Source organism: Monodelphis domestica, chromosome 3 (assembly GCF_027887165.1).
Source record: "Monodelphis domestica isolate mMonDom1 chromosome 3, mMonDom1.pri, whole genome shotgun sequence".
NCBI classification, from domain to species: Eukaryota; Metazoa; Chordata; class Mammalia; order Didelphimorphia; family Didelphidae; genus Monodelphis; species Monodelphis domestica.
Window position 1 is genome coordinate 38,889,667 of NC_077229.1, and position 25,823 is coordinate 38,915,489.

Genomic DNA, 25,823 nt, shown 5'->3' on the forward strand with positions numbered 1-25,823 from the left:
TTCAAAATAATACTTAATATCAATTCTAAGAAAGAAGATAAATTATTTTTAACCTTCACCTTTTGCCTTAGAATCAATACTGTGTATCCATTCCAAGGTAGAATAGTGATGAGGGCTAGGCCATAGGGGTTAAGTGACTTTCCCAGGGTCACCCAGCTAGAAAGTGTCTGAGACTGAATTTGAACTCAGAACCTCCCATAGCTAGGTCTGTCTCTCCATCCACTGAGCCACCCAGTTGCCCCCTCCCTTCCTTTTTATAAATAGAAAACTCTCCCTTCCATCTTAGAATCAATATCTCTGGAACAGTCTCTCACCCACTTCCCTGTCTTGGTGTCTCCAGGGCGACTGAGAGGAGCTGAGCTTTCTGAGGCTGGAACCACCTACCATGGCTGAGTCTCCCCCAGCTGAGCAGCTGGAATCTGTTCTGCACACCACAGTGGAGACGAGTACAAATTGGAGCTTAGATCCTCCGACTGAGGCAGCTAGAAAATCTGTGTCACTCCACTGGGCAGAGATCCTCTCCCTGGTCGTTGCCCTGGTCGGGCTGGTGGGGAACAGCATCGTCCTGTGGCTGCTGGGCTTCCGCACCCAGAGGAGCCCCTTCTCTGTCTACATCCTCAACCTGGCCGCGGCCGACGCCCTCTTCCTTGGCAGCTACTTTGGGCTCCGCATGTGGGTAATTGTTGGAGATTTAGACCTCGTCATCCTGGACCAGCTAGGGCGCTGCCTCCTTGGCCTGTCCTACAGGATGGGCCTGAGCCTGCTGGCGGCGATCAGCACCGAGCGCTGCCTCTCTGTGCTCTTCCCCCTCTGGTACAGATGTCACCGGCCCAAGCACACATCTGCGGCTGTGTGCGCCATCCTATGGGCTCTGCAGGGTTTGTTTAGTGGAGTATTTGGGGCTCTTTATTTCCTTAACAAGGATGACTTAGACGATTTCTACTTCGTTTTCGACTTGGTCCAGTTCAGCTGGTTCCTCCTCCTCACCTGTGTGCTGGGCGTGTCCAGCCTGACCCTGGTGCTGAGGGTCCAGTGCAGCTCCCAGCGCAGGCGCCCTCCCAGGCTCTACCTCCTGGTGCTGCTCACAGTCCTCGTGTTCCTGCTCTGCGGCCTGCCCTTGGGGGTTTTTTATGCAGTTTGGAGTTTTAAAGGCTTCCCTATAATGTTTTATGGGCTCTCCAGGCTCCTGGCCTGTGTGAACAGCAGCGCAAACCCTTTCATTTACTTCTTCCTGGGCAGCCAATGGCGGAGAAGAGGGAGGGAGCCGCTCAGGGTGGTCCTGCAGAGGGCCCTGGGGGAGGAGCAGGTGGGGTCGGTTGGGGGGAGGGACACTTCCCACCCCAACACTCTGGATGAATTATCCTGAGGATGAGAACAAGATGCTCAGACATGGGAGCCCATGATGTGACCCACCCTCCCCCCATTCCACCACTGCAGCAGAGGGCAGGAGTGCCCCTCTCACCTTTCTAGGAGAGGAGACAAGATCCTTCCCCATCCCTTATGGTGATTCTTTGGGTTTGAACTATAATGAACAAACATTTATTAACTGCCTACTATATGCCAGGTGCTTTGCTAAGGCTTTCCATATATATCATTTAATCCTCAACATGTCCCTGGGAAGTAGGTACTCTCATGGTTCCCAATTTATACTTCAGGAGAAGGAGGCAGATTGGAAGTTCAGGGATTTGCTCATGGTCCCAAATCTGGTGTCTGAAACTGGATTTGAACTCAGGTCTTCTTGACTCCAGAAACAGTGCTGCCTGCATTCAGGAACCCCTAGTGGCTGGAGGCTGCAGGATTTGCTGGGAGGAGGTCCAGGAATCTGGTGTCACAAATCTACAGGAGACCTATCCCAAAGAATGCCACTGACCCTGTCTGGGAAAGTAGAGGCAGAAAAAAATCATCCTCTGAGGCCGTATGTGTCCCTGCCCTGCCCTTGTTAATCATTGTGAAAGAGATGATAGAGTTGGGGATCAGACTCCTCCAGGTTCCATGGGTCATGCTCCCCCATTTTCTCATCCCTCAGTCTTGATCCACAATACTGCCTGGTGGGGCTTCTTCTCTCCTCTTGACCAAACCAGAGAAGAATCTTCCTCAGCTCTGTCTCCTCTCCTTCCCCTACTCTTGATCCCTTCTCACTCCCATGACAGAAGCTGAGCTCAATATTTCCCTGCCTCTCCAGGTCAATTCAGGACTCTCTCTGGTTCTGTCTGTTTCTCTAAGGCGCATTTCGGTGTTTCTTTTTCTCTGACTGCCTTTATTCCAATCTTTCACTCTTCAAGACTCAATTCCTGATGAGGTCCCTATATGAGGGGGGGCGGATTGTAGGGGTGTCACATGATAGATTGAGTTATATGACTTATTGAGGCCAAAACAAAGGAAAGGGTGACCCATCTCACACACACATATATGAACACAGCACAGAAAAACACGTGAACATATCAAAGAAGATAATACGTATAATAAGCACACACCCACACATGTGCACCAAATCATAATCTCTCCTGGAACACCCAGAGTGTACAAACCATTTCACACTGGAATCCTCCAGGGACAATGACCTCACTCTCTTCTCTGGGGTTTCAGGCCCATATTCACCACATGGAGTCAGGGCAGCCTCAGTTTCTCTCATCATAGCTTATGTCCTGGCATGTCATGAGCATTACATGAAGGGAATCTAATTAAGTCAGTACCTCATTTGTATTAAGAATCCCCTTCATTTGAGACCTTCAAATGCGTGAATTATAGTCAGAACAAGGACCCAGGCAGGAGTCTGTGTATGCAGTGAGATTAAGAGTGAAGTACCAGACTAGGAGCTGATTAAGAATCATGTCTGTGACTATATTATTCTGAAATGTGTCACTTTGCATTATAATATTTTTATGTTAAAATTATTCATAGAAGGTCTCAGACACCAAGAAGATCAGAAAAGTTTTTAGAGCCCAGAAAGGTCTAGAAAGGTATTGAGAGCTGTAAACCTTAAAATTTCTTAGACTTATAAATGTTGGAAATTTCACCATTGGGAAATTTCATACTTGGAAAATTTCTTACTGATAGTCTATTGGAATGTGAACCCCATTGGCATGGGAGATTCCTCCTCCTCCCTTCTTAAGATTACTTTAGGACAGAAACCTTTTGCTGAACAATGGAAAGGACTTTGACCTATGCTTAAGCATAGAACAGGAATTTCTTTGAGTCTTGATTGATTTTAGAATTGATACAATGGAGATACTTGGAATCAATCTCTACCCTACTCAGTCTTAACAGGATTGAGGAAGGGCTACAGCACAGATCAAAATTTAATTATTCCAATCTCTACCCTACTCAGGTTAACAGGATTTAGGAAAGGCTGTAGCAAAGGATCAAAGATTTAATTATTTGAGAATATGACCTTCAACAGACATATGCAAAGCCAGAGACCTCAGGGCGGTCCTGGGTTAAGCTAGAGCCTCCATTGGCACAGGGAAATTGATGGACAGTGGTTGGTAGATGAGAGAACTGAGGAGAGGGAACTTGGATGGTTTCCTTAAAGATAGAGGGGTCTGAAGACTCAAAGGGTGGTGGTTGAGGAGTTTGTCTGAGTGGTTGGAGTGTGCTCTGAGAGGCTTGCACTGTAGGAAGCTGAAGGTGGGCGCCTCTGAGACTGTTTCTCCATTTTGGTGACGTGAGTAATAGGGACTGATCTCTTTTCTTTGCCCCAGCTATCTAAGGGCTTGGGCCTTTTGGCCCAGCCTAAACAAAAGGGGTATTTAAGCCCTATTCCCCTCTCTCCCCTTTCTCTCTCTCCCTCTCTCTCTACCTCTAATTCCTTTCTTCCTCCTGTCTGTAATTAAACTCTAAAAAAATGCTGATGGCTGACTTGAGTTTTCATTTAGGAATTACATAGCTGAATTCCTTGGCGACCTTAAATTAATATATATCAGTCTTTTAAAGTGATTTCCTTGTCACAGAGCATCAAGAATGTCTCAGACATGAGGTTTGGAGCTGTCCTATTAGGACAAATATATCTATGGCAAATAATAGTAATGTGGAAATAGGTTTTGATCAATGATGCAGGTAAAACCCAGTGGAACTGCTTGTTGACTTCACAAGGAGGGAAGGGAAAGAACATGAATCATGTCACCATGGAAAAGTATTCTAAATTAATTATATTTAAATTTAAAAAGAACAGATATGAAACTATAAAAGAGTGTGTATTTTACAACATGGGATCTGTAGACCTCTGACTTGATTGCCTTGCCCACCAAATAATGTCAAACTTAGCTCAATGAGTGCTTTCCTCCATCTTTCCCTTTCAGCATCAAGAGTCATTGAGGAAGGGAGTGTGATGGAGTAATCCAGGCATACAGCTTTCCTCAGTCATGACATTGTAAAGGTCTACTATTGAATTTCTGTTTCTTGGCTCCTCCCATAGTAGGTGACGTGATCAACACTTTGATAGATATAGAAAAAAAAAACCCCTCCACAAGAAAAAGCTACATGATAGGAGATCCTTCCCCAAATTGAAGAAGCAAGGCATTTATGTAATTCCAACTATTCTGTCTGTATTCAGATGCCATCAAATCTTTTTCTGGAGCCTGAGGGTATTTTTCATCAGGAGTCTCTTAAATCACTGTATTGGTAAGAATAGATATTACAGTAATTATCACAGTTTTTCATCATAGGATATAGTGGATATTGTGTATAACAATCTCTTGGTTCTGCTCACACCACTTTCTTCCCTCTTATCTTTTATTTCTTCTTCCTTTTGTCAGAAAAGACCATGATGGGTGAAGAAATATTAATTTTTTTTTCATTTGGACCAAAATACATTTAAATAAGAAAGATTGAAAGCAAAAATCCAATTCTCAGATAAGGCTGTAACAAGGAAGTTCCTAGAAGAAGCAAAGATCACAAAAAAGCATCCCAAGGAAATGTTAAAAGGGTACTAAATGGAAACAACCAAAATCAAAGAATCAAATATTGGAGAATCAGTGGTGACATGGATTGGCTACATCCTGATAGGGAGGTAATGAATTCAAGAGGATTTTTTTTTTTTTTGCGAGAGTAAATCTGTTACAAGATTTGTTTTTATGTTTTTCTTCTTTCACAGTGGTATCCAGTGGGGACATAGAAGAGGTGGAGAGGGATATTTCCTTAATTGATTTTTTAAATTTAAAAATAGATCTATTATGTGTTCCCTAGGTTTACCTGGAATCTAGAAACCCCAAAACATATAGCCTAGTAAAATCTTTGACTCAGCATTTTAGGATAAACTTGTAAGTTGGATCATCAGATCTTACTAGGCTATGTGTTTGGGGGTTTCTAGATTCCATGTCAACATCTTCTAATTCTTCCCTTTAATGGAGCCTCTTTTAGATATTACTTATATTGTAGGGAATGGAAGTATATCTAGAAAAGAAATGTAAAAACAAAAGGTGTCAAGAACATTTAATAAAATAAAATAAATTATGACCAAATGCCCAACATCATAAAACAGAATCCCTCTGATTTTCCAAAATGAAATTTGGCTCATTCTGATAAAAGAAGGAAAAGTTACTTGCTGGACAGTTCACTCATATCCCAAGTGGATCTCTTCTATGAGAACAAGGTCTGTCTAGGTAGTACCCCAGAACTTCAGAGAGCTGTGACTGTAGTGATTCATGTCCCTTTCAAACTGTTAGATGTGAAATGAATAGCCTAAAGTCTTCCCCCCTTTTTTAAAAACATTATTTTATTTGGTCAATTCCAAACATTATTCAATAGAGAAAAAGATCATTTTCTTTTCCTCCGCCCCCCACCTCTCTCATAGCTGATGAACGATTCCATTGGGTATCACATGTGTTCTTGATTCGAACCCATTTCCATGTTGTTGGTATTTGCATTAGGGTGTTCATTTAGAGTCTCTACTCAGACATGTCCCCTCCACCCCTGTAATTGAGCAGTTGCTTTTCCTCGGTGTTTTTACTCCCATAGTTTGTCCTCTGCTTGTGGATAGTGTTTTTTCTCTTAGATCCCTGCAGATTGTTCAGGGACATTGCATTGTCCCTAATGGAGAATTCCATTACATTTGATTGTACCACAGTGTATCAGTCTCCGTGTACAATGTTTTACTGGTTCTGCTCCTCTAAATCTGCATCACTTCCTGGAGGTTGTTCCAGTCCCCATGGAATTCTTCCACCTTATTATTCTTTTTAGCACAATAGTATTCCATTACCAACATATACCACAATTTGTTCAGACATTCTCCAATTGAAGGGCATCCCCTCATTTTCCCATTTTTTTGGCCACCACAAAGAGTGCAGCTATGAATATTCTTGAACAAGTCTTTTTACTTAGAGTCTCTTTAGGGTGCAGACCCAGCAGTGCTATGGCTGGATCAAAGGGTAGACATTCTTTTGTTGCCCTTTGGGCATAGTTCCAAATTGCCCTCCAGAATGGTTGGATCAGTTCACAACTCCACCAGCAATGAATTAATATCCCTACTTTGTCACATCCCCTCCAATGTTCATTACTTTACTTTGCTGTCATGTTAGCCTACTGCTAGGTGTGAGGTTATACCTCAGAGTTGTTTTGATTCGCATCTCTCTGATTATGAGAGATTTAGAACACTTTTTCATGTGCTTATTAACAGTTTTGATTTCTTTATCTGAAAACTTCCTATTCATGTCCCTTGCCCATTTATCAATTGAAGAATGGCTTGATGTTTTGTACAATTGATTTAGCTCTTTGTAAATTTGAGTAATTAAACCTTTGTCAGAGGTTTTTATGAAGATTGTTTCCCAATTTGTTGCTTCCATTCTGATTTTAGTTACATTGGTTTTGTTTGTACAAAACCTTTTTAATTTGATGTAGCTGAAATTATTTATTTTACATTTTGTGACTCTTTCTAAGTCTTGTTTGGATTTAAAATCTTTCCCTTCCCAAAGGTCTGACATGTATACTATTCTGTGTTTGCCTAATTTACTTATAGTTTCCTTCTTTATGTTTAAGTCATTCACCCATTTTGAATTTATCTTGGTGTAGGGTGTGAGGTATTGATCCAAACCAAATCTCTCCCACACTGTCTTCCAATTTTCCTAGCAGAATTTATCAAATAGTGAATTTTTTCCCAAAAGCTGGGATCTTGGGTTTATCATATACTGTCTTGCTGAGGTCACTGGCCCCCAGTCTATTCCACTGATCCTCCTTTCTGTCTCTCATGCAGTACGAAATTGTTTTGATGACCTCTGCTTAATAATATAGTTTGAAATCTGGGACTACAAGGTCCCCTACCTTTGTATTGTTTTCATTATTTCCCTGGATATCCTTGATCCTTTATTCTTCCAAATGAACTTTGTTATGTATTTTTTCTAAATCAGTAAAATTTTTTTTCTGAAGTTCAATGGGTATGGCCCTAAATAGATGAATAAATTTGGGTAGGATTGTTATTTCTATTGTATTGGCTTGTCCTACCCATGAGCAGTTAATGTATTTCCAATTGCTCAAGTCTAGTTTTAGTTGTGTGGAGAGTGTTTTGTAGTTGTGTTCATATAGTTCCTGTGTTTGTTTCAGGAGATAGATTCCTAATTATTTTATTTTGTCTAAGGTGATTTTGAATGGGATTTCTCTTTCTAGTTTTTGCTGCTGAGCTGTGTTGGAGATATAGAGAAATGCTGATGACTTATGCGGGTTTATTTTTTATCCTGCATTTTTGTTAAAGTTGTTGATTATTTCAATTAGCTTTTTGGTTGAATCTCTAGGATTCTTTAAGGAGACCATCATGTCATCTGCAAAGAGTGATAACTTGGTCTCCTCCTTGCCTATTTTGATGCCTTCAATTTCTTTTTCTTCTCTAATTGCTACTGCTAGTGTTTCTAGTACAATGTCAAATAGTAGAGGTGATAATGGGCATCCTTGTTTCACTCCTGATCTTATTGGGAATGCATCTAGTTTATCCCCATTGCAGATGATATTAGCTGATGGTTTTAGATATATACTGTTTACTATTCTAGTAACGACCTTTCTATTCCTATGCTTTCTAGTGTTTTTAATTATGGGCTTTTCTCTGCTAGAGCAGAGGATCTGAGGGTTGTAGAGGTAGATGAGGAGGGGGACCCCTCATTCCCGTCCACTCACTCCACCTTCCCTCAGGTAGAGGGGTTGTCAGTGGTTGTCTAACCCAGATGTGAGTGTTAAAAGATTTTAAGTCAAGACTACCTTTTTCTTTTATATCAAAATCTACCATCCTTATATTGGGGAACCGCAGACTGCAATTTTTAATAAACTCCAAGAGCTTAGTCAGCTGTGACTTGCTTACTTTTCTCTTTTACTCACCTTTTCTGAAAACTGTGTTTGATTATTGCAGTGAATATCTTTCTTTCTTTCGTTTCACTGTATCCCATGATGGCCCTTTTCTTCTCCTAACTTCTCCTGTTTTGAACATCTCCACTTATATTAGGAGCCCTGGATTGCTACTCCACAAATCCTGCTCCATACATAGGGGGGCCCAGCACCTCTTCCAGGGGGACAACCCGATCTGTTGAAAACTCATGGGGCTTTGGGGAAGGGGGCTTACCTAGCTGGGAAAGGTCCTGTTCTGGTGCCAGAAATATCATGGGCAAGGTCCAGCCTCACTTGCAACTTCAGGGCTTCCCAACAGGTGCTGAACAATCAATCAAGAAAATAACAAACATAAGCCAGCTCTATCTTTATGGCCATGGGAATGCTTTGCATGTGATAACTGCTCCGCCATCCCCAACCTTGGTGTTTATATTTATATCCATTTTCTTGGCACACAGATACATTACCTAACACATATGTCTAAATAGAAATAATTAGAAAATTGATACATTAACTTTTAACAAATAACTTGATTAACATTCTATATTTTTGTATTGTGATTACAGACAGCATAAAGGTTTCACACAAGAGAAATGATTTTGTCACAGGTGGCTTAGCTTTCTCATTACCCTGTGAGGAGTTTTGAGCTCACAAACAATTGAGGAAATTTACTTACTACTTTAATAAAAAGAAATAATCAAATAAAAGTTCTTAAAGGAAAATTCAGTAAACATATTATTGAGGTTGAGGGGTACTGGGAACACAATTCAGATTTAATATTAGACTGGTGATTTTTCAGGGTTTACTGGGGATTTTCTGAGTTACTGGTTTGTGAAATTGAGTCACTGAGGCATGTTGAAGCTTAGTGTACCTATAGTGTACCTGTATGTCTTGTATGGGCCTTTATGATGGATTTGTGTGCTGGCTTCATGAGATTAAGCTTCTATGAGTGGGACAGTTCTGGGCTTGGCCTGTAGCTGCAGTTTTACTGGGGATTATGTTACTAAGGAAAAGTTAAACCATGATAGTCTTTTGGGGTTGGGATTGAGGATCTGATCTTTTGGAGATGTTTTGGGGAATTAGGTATTTTGCTCTTGAATTATTCCTTCTGAGACTAGGGGGAATAATAATCATGTCAATTAGAAAGGTAAGGGATGTTAATGAGAGAGGTCATGAAAGGGGGATTGAGTGGGCAATCACAGCTTGCCAAGCTCCATTCTGTGGTCTCCTTAGTGACTATGTGTGACTCTGTCAAGGCATCATGGCCTGATAACAGCCAACAATAGATATAGTGAGGATCAAATGTGAATATATTTGTAAAATGCTTAGCACAATGCCAGGCATATATAATAAACATGGCTCTTCCCTTTCTGTCCCTAGTGAAGCAACTTTATATGGAGATAGCGTTTGTTCAATCATTGTTCAGAGACAATGCATACCATAATGGATTGTAGGCATTGACTTGAGAAGGTCTTCCATTGAGTTCTATGTTGTCTCTGTGATTAGACTAGGTCTCCTTCATATGTCAGAGAAGCATAAAACCAACCCCAGAATGAACATTAAGCCAATTGATGGATAAAGAAATAATGAAAGGAGTTGCCTCTCTATTAACTTTCCAGAACTTGAACTGAGAAGACGGGAAATAAGGAATTTTCTTGAGTCCCCTCTCTAATACATGTAAGGATTGAAGTAGGCTAGCCTCAAGTGGTCTAGTTCATCATATTAACTTTTAACTACTACATACTATTAAAAATCAGACTGGGAGAAGCTTCTGGATGAAGATCTGGCTCTTTTGTGAGAAAGAAATCAAAGGGCCAAAGGTCTGCTAGATTCCTTAACTTGTAAAATATACACACAGAGAATTTCACGTCTGTCAGAAACCCCCATAAGAGGTCTCTGAGAGATCTCTAAGATCATATTCAAATCTTCTGGTCCCCAAGACTATTTCTAGACCTTTTCCATACCTCTTGACCCTTGGATGACATTCCAGTCCCTTTAACTTCTTGAAAGAATGTATTTGATACAAATTACATCATAAAGTGGATCCACCCACTTAGGATTAACATAGTAACTTGTTTGTGATTAATACATACGCATAGCAATACATATAATTGAAAATATAACTCAGATATTACTCTGGGACTACATTCTATAAGATTAAGTATTAATATCCAGATACTCCATATATAATATTTTAAAATGTTTATTACTAATAACTTAAATCAAATGGAAAGTAAAAAGCTAAAGTAAGAGGGAGCGAAACTTGACTGTCACTATGGAAGAGAACAAAAGCGAGTGAAGTCACACACAACTATATACAAATATAGTAAGGATGCTATATGGCCAAATGGAAAAGGATGCTGGGAGATGTACTCTCTAAGTATTAAAGATTTTCTAATTTCACATTCTATAAAAATTAAATTATATCTTTAATAATAAAAGTATTACATTTTATAAGGTTTATTAAGGATGATTGAATCATTTCCAGATCTCTTGACCAGACATTCTAGTCCCTTCAACCTCTTGAAAGAATTTATTTGATATAAATTAGATTATAAAGTGGATCTACCTACTTAGGATTAACACAATTATTTGATTCTGATTAATACATACAATTAGCAATACACATAATTGACATTAGAGCTCAGATATTACTCTGGGTCTACATTCTATAAGATTTAAAGTTAATATTCATTTACTCCAAATATTATATTTTAAAATTGTATTAATAATGACTTGAAGCAAAAAGAAAGTTAAAAGCTAAAGCAAAGAGAGAGGCAAAAGAAGCCATGGTCACAACGGAAAAGAGCGAAAGAGGGTAGATTCTTACACAACTATATACAAATATAATAAGAATGCTATGTGGACAAAAGGAAAAGGATGCTTGGAGATATAGTTTAAGTATTCAAGATTTTCTAATTACACATTCCCCCCCACCCCTGTGATTCTTGTACACAGTAAACAAAAGAAAACAAAACCCTTTAGTGAGGTCCTTGGTTAAAGGAACCAGTGTGATTGACAAGGATTCGTCTGCATGTCATGGTCTATGCATTGCCAATAACTGTCATCCTTCTACTTGCCTACATCATGGATATAGTGAGGATATCCAGAGTCTTTCTTGAAATGTGTGCGCGTCACCACAGAGGAGAAGGGAAATAAGGGCAGATACTGCCCAGAAATTTTAAAGAGTAAATGGGTATAGAAAGCTCATGTGGACATTGAGTGAGTTTTAGAATCTTTCATGCCATTCTTTCATTGCCATTCTTTCATTCATACAATCTTTCATTGCCATTCATGATGGCAATAAAGTGAGTGAAATTTGAATTTTTACCTCTGATTCCCCTCCACTAATTTTGCCTTTGTTGCACCCTGCTCCTCTCCTCTAGTATCAACAATAGGTTCTTTTGGTTGAGTGTAATTTTGGATGTGTGTTTCCAGGATGTTTTTTTGTCTTTTAAAAAGGAATAATTTGTCTTGGTATCAACCTGTCTATTAATTACCTTCAACCAGTTCTGAAGTTATTGTAATCACCATTTCTTATTGGTCCTAGTGTTGCTCTAAATCCCTCCTGATTAAAGAAATGAAAATTAAAAACTCTGAGATACCACCTCACACCTAGCTGACTGGTCAATATGGCAGTAATGGAAAGTGATAAATGTTGGAGGGGATATGGCAAAATTGGGATACTAATACTGCTGATTGAGTAGTGAATTGATCCAACCATTCTGAAGGGTAATTTGGAACTATGCCCAGAGGTTCCTAAAAGACTACCTACTTTTTGATTGAGTCATAGCACTGCTGGGTTTGTACCCCAAAGAGATAATAAGGAAAAAGATTTGTACAATAATATTTGTGGAGGCAAATTTGGAAAATAAAGGGTGTCAATTGATTGAGGAATGGCTGAAAAACTGTGGTATCTGATGGTGATGGAACATTATTGTGCTGAAAGGAACAATGAACTGGAGGAATTCCATGTCAACAGGAACAACCTGCACAAATTAATACAGATTGAAAGGACTTTTACCAGGAGAACATTGTACACAGAGACTGATACACTGTGGTTCAATTCAATGGAATGGACTTCTCTAGTAGGAGCAATGCAATGATCCAGGATAATCCAGAGGAATGTAGGAGAGAGAACACTAGAGAAAGAACTATGAAAACAGAAATATAGAAGAAAAATATCTGATAGATCCCATAGTTTGATAGGTATATGATTAGGTTTTTGAGGTTAAAAGATCACTCTACTGCAAATATGAATAGCATTGAAATAGATTTGAATAATGATACATGTATAACCAAGCTTGTCAGCTTTGGGCTGGGGGAAGAAAGAATGTAGGGAGGAGGAGAAATCATGAATCATGTAACCTTGGGGAAATATTCTAAATTTTTAAAAAGGCAATTTGTTAAGGCAGAGACAGATTTTTATTTTGTTTCCATAGGACTTGATTTTGGTGCTATCTGTGAACTGTAGATTATTCCACCCTATTTAGTCTAAGAAAAACAGGAAAGTCTTCACCCATACTTAATGATTAAGAATTTAGGAGGATGGCCTATAACAGCCATGTGCTGGCAAATGACAAATCAGAAACAACTGACAGACCTCTGGGCTGTCCTGAGTCAAGCTTAAGTTACCACTGGTACAGGTGAGACACAGGAAAGTAATGGAAAAACTGTCTATATATTTTTGTGTCACTTCCTCTCTCTGGCCTTTTGGGTGGAGGAGAGGTTGCTGACGGAGCATGCTGAGCATTTTGGCATCTTGGGTGGTGGCTGCTATTGTCTGGGATTAGCAGTGAGTTTTCTTTGATACCATACTTGAGGAAGCTGAGTAGCCTAGTTCAGGTGAGGCACCTTAGTGATCCCTCTTGGAGTTTAGGCTGATTCTGCCTCCTTTACATTCCAAACACTATCCTCTTAAAAAGCCACTAATCTTCTTCAGGGACCTCGTGGTGGAGGACTTTGAACTCCCCCTGGCACAGGCCAGGTGGGAGAAATCCTATTCCTTTTCCCCCTCCCTTCTCCTTAATTCCTTCCCTCTATATTAATTGAACCACCATAAATTAAAAAAAAAAAACTGACTTGGGTATTTTATTTGGGATATTCCCTGGCTACAAAAAATAATTTAGATTAGGTAACAACCCTAAATTTATCTTTATATAGCAACTAGGATCATTGGACTGTGGTAGAGGGGATTTCTACTAAAGATTTACTTTGCTAACTGAATTCCACAGTGCCTCTCAGTACTAAAATTCTATGATTAGCAATTGTCTTTTGGTCATGTCTGTGCCACGAACTTTACTGTGTGGACTCAGCCTAATTATCTCAGCTGAAGATTGGACCAGAGGCAGAACCGAAATGTGAATACCACCTTAGACACTTGCTAGCTGCATGACATGGGGCAAGTTACCTAACCTTGGTATTTCAGTTTTGTCTTCTGTAAAATGATGGTAGGACCTATTAGGATCTGCCAAATAGGGATGTGGAAGCTCCAGGATGAATGAACTCTATGAACTATAAGCAGCTATGTATCTTATTAGATGGGCAGCTAGATGGTACAGTGGATAGAGTATTGGGCTTAGAATCAGGAAGACTCTTCATGAGTTCATGTCTGGCCCCAGGAACTTACTAGCTGTGTGACCTTGTACAAGTCCGTTAATTATGTTTGTCTCTGCTCCACATCTGTAAGATGAACTGGAGAAATAGCAAAGCACATGGGTATCTTCGTTGAGAAATCCCCAAATAGGGTCATAGAGAATCCAAAATAATTGGAAATGACTCAATAATCCTGTGTGGGGGTGTATATTAAAGAGTGATAGAACTCCAGGATGAAGAGGAACAATTATCCCTGGAACTGTTGAGAAACTGAAATTGTCATAATTGTCTTGAGAAAGAAGATGGACTGCAGTGATGGATAACATTAATACGAGGGGTCTATGTCAAGAGATTAAGAACCCAGATTATATTTCCCAGCCTTATTGAATTCTTTTATTCTTCCACATATTATGTTCCAATCCAGAACTTATCATCTCTCATCTCTACACCTTTGTATAGGCCAGCTTTAATGTACTCTATCTTCCATTCCACTTCTGAAAACTCTGGGCTTCCTGACTCAAGCAGCTTCTCCTACAGGGAGACTTTACCAAGACAAAAACAATAATACTGTCTAAAATCATTTATTCAGGAGTATAACTAAACTTCTAAAGTATATTATAGAAGTATAAAATCTAATAAAGTTTTATAGAATATAAAAAGTCACGAATTTCAACAGAAATAATGCAAAGGGAAAATTTCAGCCAGATCTACTTTCCTTTGTTCTCTCCTCCTTCATTCCTTCCTTCCTTATTTCCCTCTTTCTTTCCTCTCGCCTTTCTTTCCTTCCTTCTTCCCTCTTATCTTTTATGGGAAGAAAGCATGGTGGGTGAAGAAAAATTAAATGTTTGTCATTTCGACCAAAATATAATTAATTAAGAGAGAAAGAAAGCAAAAGTCTAATTCTCAGATAAGGCAGTAAAAGAAAGATCATATAAGAGCAGAGATCTCCCAAAGATATGCCAAGAAAATGTTAAAAGGGTACTAAATGGAAGCAACCAAAATAAAGGAATTATAATATGAAGATGAAAATGAATACATTCAATTTCTTCCATACAATTCAGGACCACACAAATATAATCCCAGAAGTCTGCATGTATGTGGAATAAAGTCATGTAATAGGAGAAAGAAGACAGCCAGAAAAAAACTTGAAAGGCCTGATCCCACTAACTCAGTCTTGGTGATCACCTATCAGAAGCAGCTAGTAATACAATAGAGAGAGAACTAGGCCTGGAGTTAGGAAAAACTGAGTTAAAAAAACTGTCTTGGGCATTGTCTGGTTGTGTGACCCTAGCAAAGTCAATTAACATCTGTTTGCCTCAGTTTAACTGTCAAAGGGAATAATAATTGAATTTGTCCCACCAGATTCTTGTGAGAATTAAATGAAATTTCTTAGAGTTCTTAGATCAGTGTCTGGCACATAGTGGGCACTAAGGTTTATTTTCTTCCTTTACCCTTCCCCTTCTCTAGAGTAGCAGCAGGATCCAGAGCCATCACTTGATAGATTATTTTTCAGAAATAGTAGATGCCATAACATATTCCAGGGATTGATTTGAGAAGACCTTCAAGAAATCAGAAATCTATACTCACTTTGGGGTCAGATTGGGCCATGTTCATAACCCAGAAGTGGTCAGAGCCAACACCAAGACAGAGATCGGATAAATTAGGGACTGAAAAACGATGACTGAGTGCGACCTCCCTATTTGCTGATGAAAACATGAAATGGGAAAGCAGAAAATTTAAAATGAGATTAGGTCTGCACTCTAAGGGGCATCTAACAGTGGAGAATAATGTGCACCCAATTAGAGTTATCTTCCTCATATCAGCTGTTAACTACTACTTTGGGTTACAAAGTCTGCTTTCAAATGCCAACTGCTGATAAATCAATCTCTGAGAAGCATCTATTATACAATATTTTTGTTGTGAAATTGCTCCTGGGTAAAAGATGGCTTCCTCCTAATGAGTCTACTCTCACCTAAGGGAGAACCAAAGCTTCTCACTTTCCTGGTCTTGTTTCCTATTGCATTAGTACTTTTTAAAAGATCAAACCATCTCCCTTCCTTCTCCCATGGGGGAAAATAAAAACAAAACAAACAACCTTTAATGAGGTTCTTGGGTGAAGAAGCCTGTGTGACTAACATAGATACATCTACTTGCCATGACCTGTGCAAAGTGTAATAAGAAAAGGAAGATTGCAAAAGGATTTTGTAATATGAACTTCCAAATGATTGACAGGTGTGACAAGGAAATCACTTTAAAAGACTGATATATATTAATTTAAGGTCGCCAAGGAATTCAGCTATGTAATTCCTAAATGAAAACTCAAGTCAGCAGTCAACCTTTTATGGAGTTAAATTACAAACAGGAGGAAGAAAGGTATTAGAGATAGAGAGAGAGAGGGAGAGAGAGAGAGAGAGAGAGAGAGAGAGAGAGAGAGAGAGAGAGAGAGAGAGAGAGAGAGAGAGAGAGAGAGAGAGAGAGAGAGAGAGAGAAGGGAATAGGGCTTAAATACCCCTTCTGTTTAGGCTGGGCCAAAAGGCCCAAGCCCATAGATAGCTGGGGGATCACTCACGTGACCAAAATGGAGAAACAGTCTCAGGGGCCTCCACCTCTAGCTTCCTTCAGAGCAAGCTTCTCAGAGCACACCTCTCAGAGCAAAAACCTCTCCAACCAACCCCCTCAGTCCTCAGACCCCTCTCTCTTTAAGGAAACCATCCAAGTTCCCTCCCCTCAGTTCTCACATCTACCAATCACTGTCCATGTCTTCCCTGTGCCAATGGTGGCTCTAGGTTTATATTGTTAATTGTATGTTTAAAGTAGAAATTAGATATAATAAAGTGACCAAGGAACATTCGCTTGAGACAACATTACAAAGCCTCTCTGAATCTCCAGGAGCTAAAGGGGAAGGCCCAAAATAATTTTGAGGGTTTGGCTTGCCTAGTGGAGCCATTCTGATTGCACCACATGCTCTTGGCAGCCATCTTGGAGTGACCATTTTGGAAAAACAGTTTTTTGAATTTTTGAAAATTGTAACAATCTGTTTAGTACATGTATATTGGACATTGTAATAATGCTCATACTCTAAATATTCAATAATAGTGGATATAAATATGTAATCAGACATATTAAGCACAATATTATTGTTATTATGGGAATATATAATATACATACCTTATGATATATTTGTTGCTTTCCTTACCTCTTGTCACCTTGTATAGAATTGGATTGTATGAAACCTGTGATCAATAATTAAGATAATTGGTGTATTTGCCTATGTTCCCCTAACTGTAATCTATGGATTTGTACACGTCTCATGCCTCTGTGTTTATTTTTGGAAATTGGCTAAAGGTACTGATTGCATGGTTCAAGAAGGATTCTGAATTGAAGATTATGGTAACACATAGGAAAAATGAACTTGACACTATAGAACAGTTTATGAACAACTTATCTATAAACCTGGGGTATGGAAACAATGCTGATAATAATAATAGCAATACTATCAATAATGTTAGAGACTAAACAGGTTCAAGCAGGAAGAGGCAACTGGAAAATTGAATCTATTCAATTAGAGATTTGCCATGCTAACAAAGAATGAGGTACACAAAGTGGGAACTCATTAAAGATTTTCCCCAGAGGACCTTGAATCTATTAAGAGGAGAACCTCAAATGATAGTGACGAACTCAAAAAAGTTATCAAGGATATGCAAAGGGAAATTCAATTTTATGACCCAGATTTTAATGATTTTGAACTCCTGATGAAAGAGGTACTTACTTTTTGGATAGATTGATTCAGCAAATCAAGAGAACCATCCCCCATGAAGATACTGCTGACATTGTAATCCATCAGCTTGCATAGGAAAATGCCAATAAGACCTGCCAGGGGATGCTCCAAAATGTAAAAAGAACAGGGAACATCAGTGACTTTGTAAAGGCTTGTGAGGATTTCACTCCCTCTTTTGTCCAAGGAGTGGCCATAGCAGCAGCCCTCCAGGGAAAGACATATCCTCAGGTGATTAGAAATCCAGGAGCTAGAAAAGAGTGTTTCAAGTGTGGGGGAATAGGACACTATCAGAGAGAATGCCCACAGGGTGACATTAGACCCCCAGAACCCCACTACTCACATTCAACTATGGACCAGGTCCCTGCAACAGATTTGGAAAATGTTACCATTTGCCCAAATACTGTTAATCAAGATACCGCCATAATGGTTAATTATTACCTGCTAGGCCTCCTCAAAACATGCAACAGGGAAATTTCAAACGGGACCTGTCCCCGTGCCCCTCAAAACAATGGGGCAACAACTGTGGGGCTCAGTCAGAGAAACCCATTCCTCCCCCCAAAATTTTCTCCTTTCATCAAGCAACCCCAGGAAGCGCAGGATTGGACCTCTGCGCAGCCTCTGGTCTCATATTGACCCCTGATTCTCCCGCTGCACTCATCCCTACAGGGGTGCAGGGTCCTGTGCCCGAGGGGACAATGGGCCTCATTATAGGAAGCTCTGTCTCCCTCCGGGTAATAGTTGTAACCCCGGGAGTAATAGACTCAGATTTCACAGGGGAATTACAAATAATAGTACAACCTCCAGCTAAAACTGTGACAATTATGAAGGGACAGAGAATTGTTCAACTGCTCATTCTCCCTTATATACAAATAGGGAATCCAATCCTCAAAACATATAGAGGTCAGGGAGGATTCGGATCCTCTAATTGGGCATTCTGGGTCCAGGAAATAAAAAATTCAAGACCCATGAAAACTCTTAATATAAGTGGAAAGAATATAGAAGGATTACTGGATAAGGGTGCAGACACTAGTTGTATAGCAGGGAAACACTGGCGACCAAGTGGCCCACCAAAATCATCCCCTCTAACCTCACAGGTAATGGAAATGTCACTAACGCAGCACACAAAGCTCTCAGATTTTAACATGGTCAGATGGGAACCTGTCAGGACAGTTCTGTCCACACGTGGTCCCTTCTCTCCCTGTCACTATATGGGGATGAGATATATTATCACAAATGAAGGTTTCTTTAGTCACACCAGAGGAAGATACCCAAATGCCCCCCAATGATGAACCCCTGGATTTTCCGGAGGGGCCATTGCTGAGACAACAGCTGATTCAATATCGTGGAAGTCCAATAAACCAATCTGGATTGAGCAATGGCCCCTAACAGCTGATAAATTACATGCTTTACAAGAATTATTACAGAAGCAATTACATTTGGGACACATAGAGCCAAGTAACAGCCCATGGAACATGCCTGTATTTGTCATAAAGAAAAAAATCAGGCAAGTGGAGGCTCTTACAAGATTTAAGAGCAATAAACAATATCATGGAAGCTATGGGGAGCTTGCAACCAGGACTTCCCTCCCCCATAGCCATTCCCAAAGGGTATGAGATCACAGCAATGGATCTACAAGATTTTCTTTACCATCCCTTTATCCCCCCAAGACAGAGCCAGGTTCACCTTTAGAGTGCCCTCAGTAAATTTGAAAAGACCCTATCAATGCTTCCACTGGAAAAATCTGCCCCAGGGCAGCAAGACAAGCTCCACCCTTTGTCAGAAATTTGTTGATCTTGCCCTAAATCCTATAAGAGTACAATTCCCAGGTGCCTATGTAATACCCAATATGGATGATATCCTGCTGGCCCACCCTGACCCGGCCAAATTGCATTATGATTATGTCCAGCACTGTTCAGGCTCTGGTAGAAAACGGGTTAAAAATTGTACCCAATAAAATCCATACTGAACTCCCCATCCGGTACTTAGGACTGAGAATCTGATCTCCCATCAGAACTTACAATTGAGATTTGATCATCTTAATAGTCTAAATGATTTTCAAAAACTGTTAGGGTATATCAATTGGATCCGCCCTTTCTTAAAAATCACTACTGCAGATCGGAAGTCTGTATTTGAAATCCTAAGAGGAGGCCCTTCCCCCACCTCACCCCATACTCTTACAGAGGGAGGAAACAAAGCTTTGACTTTAGTAAATCGAGCAATTAACAATCAGAAATTGTCCCGCTTAGACTATAGTCATCCTTGGGCTCTTATAATACTCCCCATTAAGTACAATCCAACTGGGAGCCTATGGCAAGATCTGCAGCTTGAATGGCTACACCTGCCTAACTCTAGTAAAGTTATCTCCTCAAATGTCATATTAATCACAGAATTGATCGTCAAAGGTTGTAGAAGTAGGAACCTTTTTGGCGAGGACCCCCCTTTCATTATCACCCCTCTAAATGCAATGCAAGTTGACAATCTCTATTGTGAATGGACTGATTGGCAAATTAATTTGGCAAACTACTCTAAGACTACTCCTTTAAGACCTTCCTCAAAGTCCTTTGCTGCAGTTCTTAAAGACACAGGCAGTCATTTTTCCCTCCAGGTTTTCCCCAAACCTGCTCCCCCTGCCCGCCGCCATGGTTTTTACAGATGGGTCATCGAATGGAAAAGCAGTGACAGTGATCAATAATGAGCCATTTATAGAAGAAACACGAGAATGTTCCGCACAGCATGCAGAAATTCTTGCAGTCATTTATGCCTTTAAAAGATTGGTTAATGTGCCCTTCAATCTCTTCTCCAATTCCCAATTTGTAGTCAAACTTTTTCCTCATATTGAAACTGCCAGTCTGCCCTCCTCTAAACGTTCCATTCTCTCCCTCCTACTAGAACTCCCAAAACTCATTCAGGCCGGTGGCACTCTGTTCCACATCGGATATGTCAGGGCCCTTTATCATTGCCAGGCCCAATCCATGAAGGGAATCAGCTTGCAGTTAATTAACTTAAAAGATCTCACTATTTACTAATTGCTCTGTTTCAAAAACTTCATAATGTTTCCATAAAAATTCTTGCTATGTCTTTTGATTGCTTTATCAATACTCCTTTAACTCAAAAGGGTTCAGATTTAAGCTAACTGTTTAAAGTCTGATTGAATTTTTTCTCCATTAAAGGTATAGTCAGTCCCAAAAAATGGATTTGTATAGCAATATGAGTGTTCAGACTATATACATATTACAAGTATAGACTATACACCATACAGGTGGACTTTCACAATACAATAATTTCACTGGAAACATATTAACTTTATCCAAGTAACTTCATTTACCAGTGAATAAGATTAAAATGAATTTGTCAAAGAGCACCTGACCATCAGGTAGATTGTTTAGCTACATTTCATCACTGTCATATTCCTCTATTGTGATCTCTTCTTCCTCCATGAATCCTTGAGCTGAAGCAGGCTGGGGATGGCTGGCAGGTAGATCTGTTCCACTAGTCTGACTCAAAGGAAGAAATAGTGATGTTTCTGCATCAGGCTCTGAAGTTTTGATTTTGTCCATGTGCAGAAGTATCTTTGTAGGTGGTGATCCATCAAGTTTAGCCTCATCATCCCTCTTAGAGTCTATCATTCCAGAATCCTTATCAGTTAGAGCTTCCATTTTTCTATCTTCCAAAAACCCCCCTTAGGGGAAGCCTTCCAACATCCTGGATGAAAGCAATCTGAGCTTGATTTCTCATTGGATTAGTTAGCATAGCCAGGTATGGCAATAGCTGTGTTTGAAGACACAAAGGGGATAAGCAGAAACTGGAAAAAGTGACTTTGCTGCCAGGCAATTGATACTTTCTATTTATCAGGAACCACTGAGGTATGTGCAAGGGTTGAAAACTTGCTCCTCCTCCTTGACAATAAGCAAAACCTCTGGATTTGTTGGAATGCATCATACCTGTTGTAGCTACAGATGCACTGAACTCCCCAAGAGTGGTCCTTGAATTCCAGTCACTACAGAGGATGTCAGCACTCCTCATGTATTCATTGGCTCTCACGAGATCTATTTCAGTGAAGAAATCTACATAGTATTGGTGAAGGTATAAATTAAACAGCTCTCCAGGCATGTGTGACTTTTTTACCACCTCCTTGGGTTCAACAAGTAACATGTCCCATTCATACTCTTACAGATGAGAAGGTAATCGAGGAAATTCCAATTCTGTTAGAGGTGTTCTTTTACAATATAATATCTTTCCCAAAGCCCTGAAAAGAAAAAGACAGGCATCTTTGCCACCAATTGCCTGAACTTCTTGATTTTCCAAAGTACTATCAGGTCTCTTTCTCTGCCTTGCTTTTGACAACAATGCATCTGATTTTCATGAAGACATTCCTTTTTTCCTTGACTAAAAATTGGTCTCCTCCGAATTACCTTTGAAAGAAGAAAACTGAAGACTGTTTATTGCACTTCTTCTATCACCAGAACATCATTTCCAAAGCAACTCTGAGGCTGGCTTCTCAGGGACAGCAAGTAAAAGTCTAATTCTCAGATAAGGCTATAACAAGGAAGAACCTAGAAGAGCACAGATCTCCCAAAAGCATCCCAAAGAAAAGTTAAAATGCTACAAAATGAAAGCAACCAAAATAAAAAAATCAAACTTGGGAGGATCAGTGGTGACATGGATTGCCTATATCTTGATAGGCAGTTAATGAATTCAAAGAGGATTGTTTTTTTTTTTTTTTGCAAGAGCAAATCTGTTACAAGATTTGTTTTTATGTTTTTCTTCTTTCACAGTGGTATCTAGAGGGGACATTGAAGAGTTGGAGAAACAATTTGTTTATTGATTTTTTAAATTAAAAAATAGAACTATTATGTGTTCCCTAGGTTTACCTGGAATCTAGAAACCACCAAACGTATGCCATAGTAAAATCATTGACTCAAAGTTTTAGGATTAACTTGTAAGTTGGTTCTTCCAATCTTACTAGGCTATATATTTGGGGGTTTCTAGATTCCATGTCAACATCTTCTATTTCTCCCTTTAGTAGAACCTCTATTAGTTATCACTTATATTGGTGGGAGTGGAAGAGTATGTAGAAAAGAAGTATAAGAACAAAAGAAGACAAGAACATGTAATAAAATAAAAGAAATTATGAGCAAATGTCCAACAGCATAAAAGAGAATCCCTCTGATTTTCCAAAATGAACTTTGGCTCATTCTGATAAAAGAAGGAAAAGTTAATTGCTACACACTTCACTCATATCCCAAGTGGATCTCATCTATGAGAACAGTATCCGTCCAGATAGTACCCCAGAACCTCAGAGAGCTGTGACTATAGTGCTTCATGTCCCTTTCAAAGCTTCAGATGTGAACTGAATAGCCTCAAGGCTTCATCTTTTTCTTTTTTAAATTTCCTTCATGCCTCTAGTTATAGAGGTGGAAAGTTCCCCAATGTATTCCTTTTGTCATTTATTGGGAAATGTGAATTTACTGATTGAAATACATTGCTTCTACCTGATGGATCCAAATCATGATCTCATGATGCCATGAATATGAACACATCAACACACACACACACACACACACACACACACGCACACACAAACAAACACCCAGCAACAACAATATACTATGCAACGAGAAAATAACTAGGAGTCACAATTTTCTATGAGCACATTTTAGGATGAGGGTGAGAAGAAACGGATGTGAGAAATAATAAAAAAGAAATAGTATCTGTCACAATGAGATATAGGAAACTAAGGGAACATCAGAAATGTGAGAATCGTGCTTCCGGCCATCAGCAATGAGGACAGTCGCATACCGCTTTATCCAATCCAAGATTCCCATCCCAGTTAGGATCTCAAATACAGGAGGGGTTTCAGGGATGAAACCTAATCATTAATTAGATTGACCTGGAGTTGTACAAAACTGGTCTGGAGCCTCTGGATGTCATCCAGTGTGGCCAAATTGGGAGGAAATTGGCAGATCACAAATATTAAAGGAATGGGAACATGAGTAATGTCATGGAAAGATGATGAAATAATTCCCCTGAGAGGACACTTTTCAATAATTCTGGGCTCCAGCTAGATAGTTTTACTACATCAGAAACCACAAGGACATTTTTAAGTTCTTGCTACCACTTGCTCTAGCCAAAATTTGCAGTCAGAAGTTCTTGCTGACTGAATGAATTAAAGCTATGAGACTGGCCTTGGATAGATAGAAGATGTGAAATAGTTAGAAATATAAGAATAAAATAGTCTAATCTAGCTCTCACGTGAGCCTTACCTGCAACAGCAGCTTTCTTGGTCCCTCACTAAAGACAGAGAAAGAGAGAGAGAGAACACTTCCTCATTCTGCCTTTATTTCTTTCTCACTTCCAGGTCAAATTCAGAGTCATGTTCACATCAAGTTCAGAGGTCACACTCCTATGACCTATGCTAGGTGATTTACATGACACACAAACTCATGAAAACTTATGTACACTCAAGGGACCTAATTTACCAAATTATTTCCCTCACACAGTCGTGACTTCTTGATTAAATTGTTGGCAGGAGATGAGGTAAGATGTATGATCCCAGAAGAGAAAATTTCCTTCACACAACATAGATCCAGATCCAGAAAAAAAGAGCAACATCTTCAGGCCAGGCTCCAGGGTTATGCCTTCTCTTCAGGATCGACCTCCTCATTTTGCCCTAAAGGAAAGGGAATAGAGGGAAGAGGCTGGCTTTCCCTGTTAACTTTCTGAATTATGGTAAGTGACACAGATTCTGGACTCCCAAGTTTTGAGGGATAATTCTTTTTTTTTTAATTTTAAATAATATTTTATTTGATCATTTCCAAGCATTATTCATTAAAGACAAATATAATTTTCTTTTTCTCCCCTCCCATCCCCCATAATCGACGCGTGATTCCACTGGGTATCACATATGTTCTTGATTCAAACCCATTGCCATGTTGTTAGTATTTGCATTAGAGTGTTCATTTAGAGTCTCTCCTCTGTCATGCCCCCTCAACTGCTGTAGTTAGACAGTTGTTTTTCCTCGGTGTTTCTACTCCCACAGTTTGTCCTCTGCTTATGGATAGTGTTTTTTCTCCTAGATCCCTGCAGATTGTTCAAGGACATTACACCGCCACTAATGGAGAAGTCCATTACGTTCGATTATACCACAGTGTATTAGTCTCTGTGTACAATGTTCTCCTGGTTCTGCTCCTTTCGCTCTGCATCACTTCCTGGAGGTCATTCCAGTGTCCATCGAATTCCTCCACTTTATTATTCCTTTTAGCTCAATAGTATTCCATCACCATCATATACCACAATTTGTTCAGCCATTCCCCAATTGAAGGGCATCCCCTCACTTTCCAATTTTTGGCCACCACAAAGAGCGCAGCTATGAATATTCTTGGACAATTTCCTCAGTATCTCTTTGGGGTACAAACCCAGCAGTGCTATGATTGGATCAAAGGGTAGACTTCCTTTTATCTCTCTTTGGGCATAGTTCCAAATTGCCCTACAGAATGTTTGGATCAGTTTACAACTCCACCAGCAATGAATTAAAGTTCCTACTTTGCCATATCCCCTCCAGCATTCATAACTTTCCTTTGCTATCATGTTAGCCAATCTGCTGGGTGTAAGGTGATACCTCAGAGTTGTTTTGATTTGCATCTCTCTGATTATAAGAGATTTAGAACACTTCTTCATGTGCTTATTAATAGTTTTGATTTCTTTATCTGAAAACTGCCTATCCATGTCCCTTGCCCATTTTTCAATTGGAGAATAGCTTGATTTTTTGTACCATTGATTTAGCTCCTTATAAATTTGAGTAATTAAACCTTTGTCAGAGGTTTCTATGAAGATTTTTTCCCAATTTGTTGTTTACCTTCTGATTTTAGTTACATTGATTTTGTTTGTACAAAAGCTTTACAATTTGATGTAGTCGAAATTATTTAGTTTATATTTTTTGATTCTTTCTATGTCTTGCTTCATTTTCAAGCCTTTCCCCTCCCAAAGGTCTGACATATATAATATTCTGTGTTTACCCAATTTACTTATGGTTTCCTTCTTTATGTTTAAGTCATTCACCTGTTTTGAATTTATCTTGGTGTGTACGGTGTGAGGTGTTGATCAATTCCTAATCTCTCCCACACTGTCTTCCAATTTTCCTAGCAGTTTT

At 39.6% G+C, this 25,823-nt stretch overlaps 1 protein-coding gene and 1 pseudogene across 1 annotated transcript; one reads left to right on the plus strand and one right to left on the minus strand.

Moving 5' to 3' along the window:
- Positions 1 to 385: 385 nt before the first annotated feature.
- LOC100027654 (mas-related G-protein coupled receptor member D-like) lies at positions 386 to 1,366 on the plus strand. The gene has a single exon (XM_001377853.4). It carries the CDS (start codon positions 386 to 388, stop codon positions 1,364 to 1,366), a length of 981 nt encoding a protein of 326 aa, XP_001377890.1.
- Positions 1,367 to 21,060: 19,694 nt separating this feature from the next.
- Positions 21,061 to 23,499, minus strand: LOC100027709 (cell cycle checkpoint protein RAD17-like; annotated as a pseudogene).
- Positions 23,500 to 25,823: the final 2,324 nt, after the last annotated feature.

What these genes read in the sequence shown, in the direction of transcription:
- LOC100027654 (XM_001377853.4), top strand. Translation starts at nt 386, where the DNA reads ATGGCTGAGTCTCCCCCAGCTGAGCAGCTGGAATCTGTTCTGCACACC.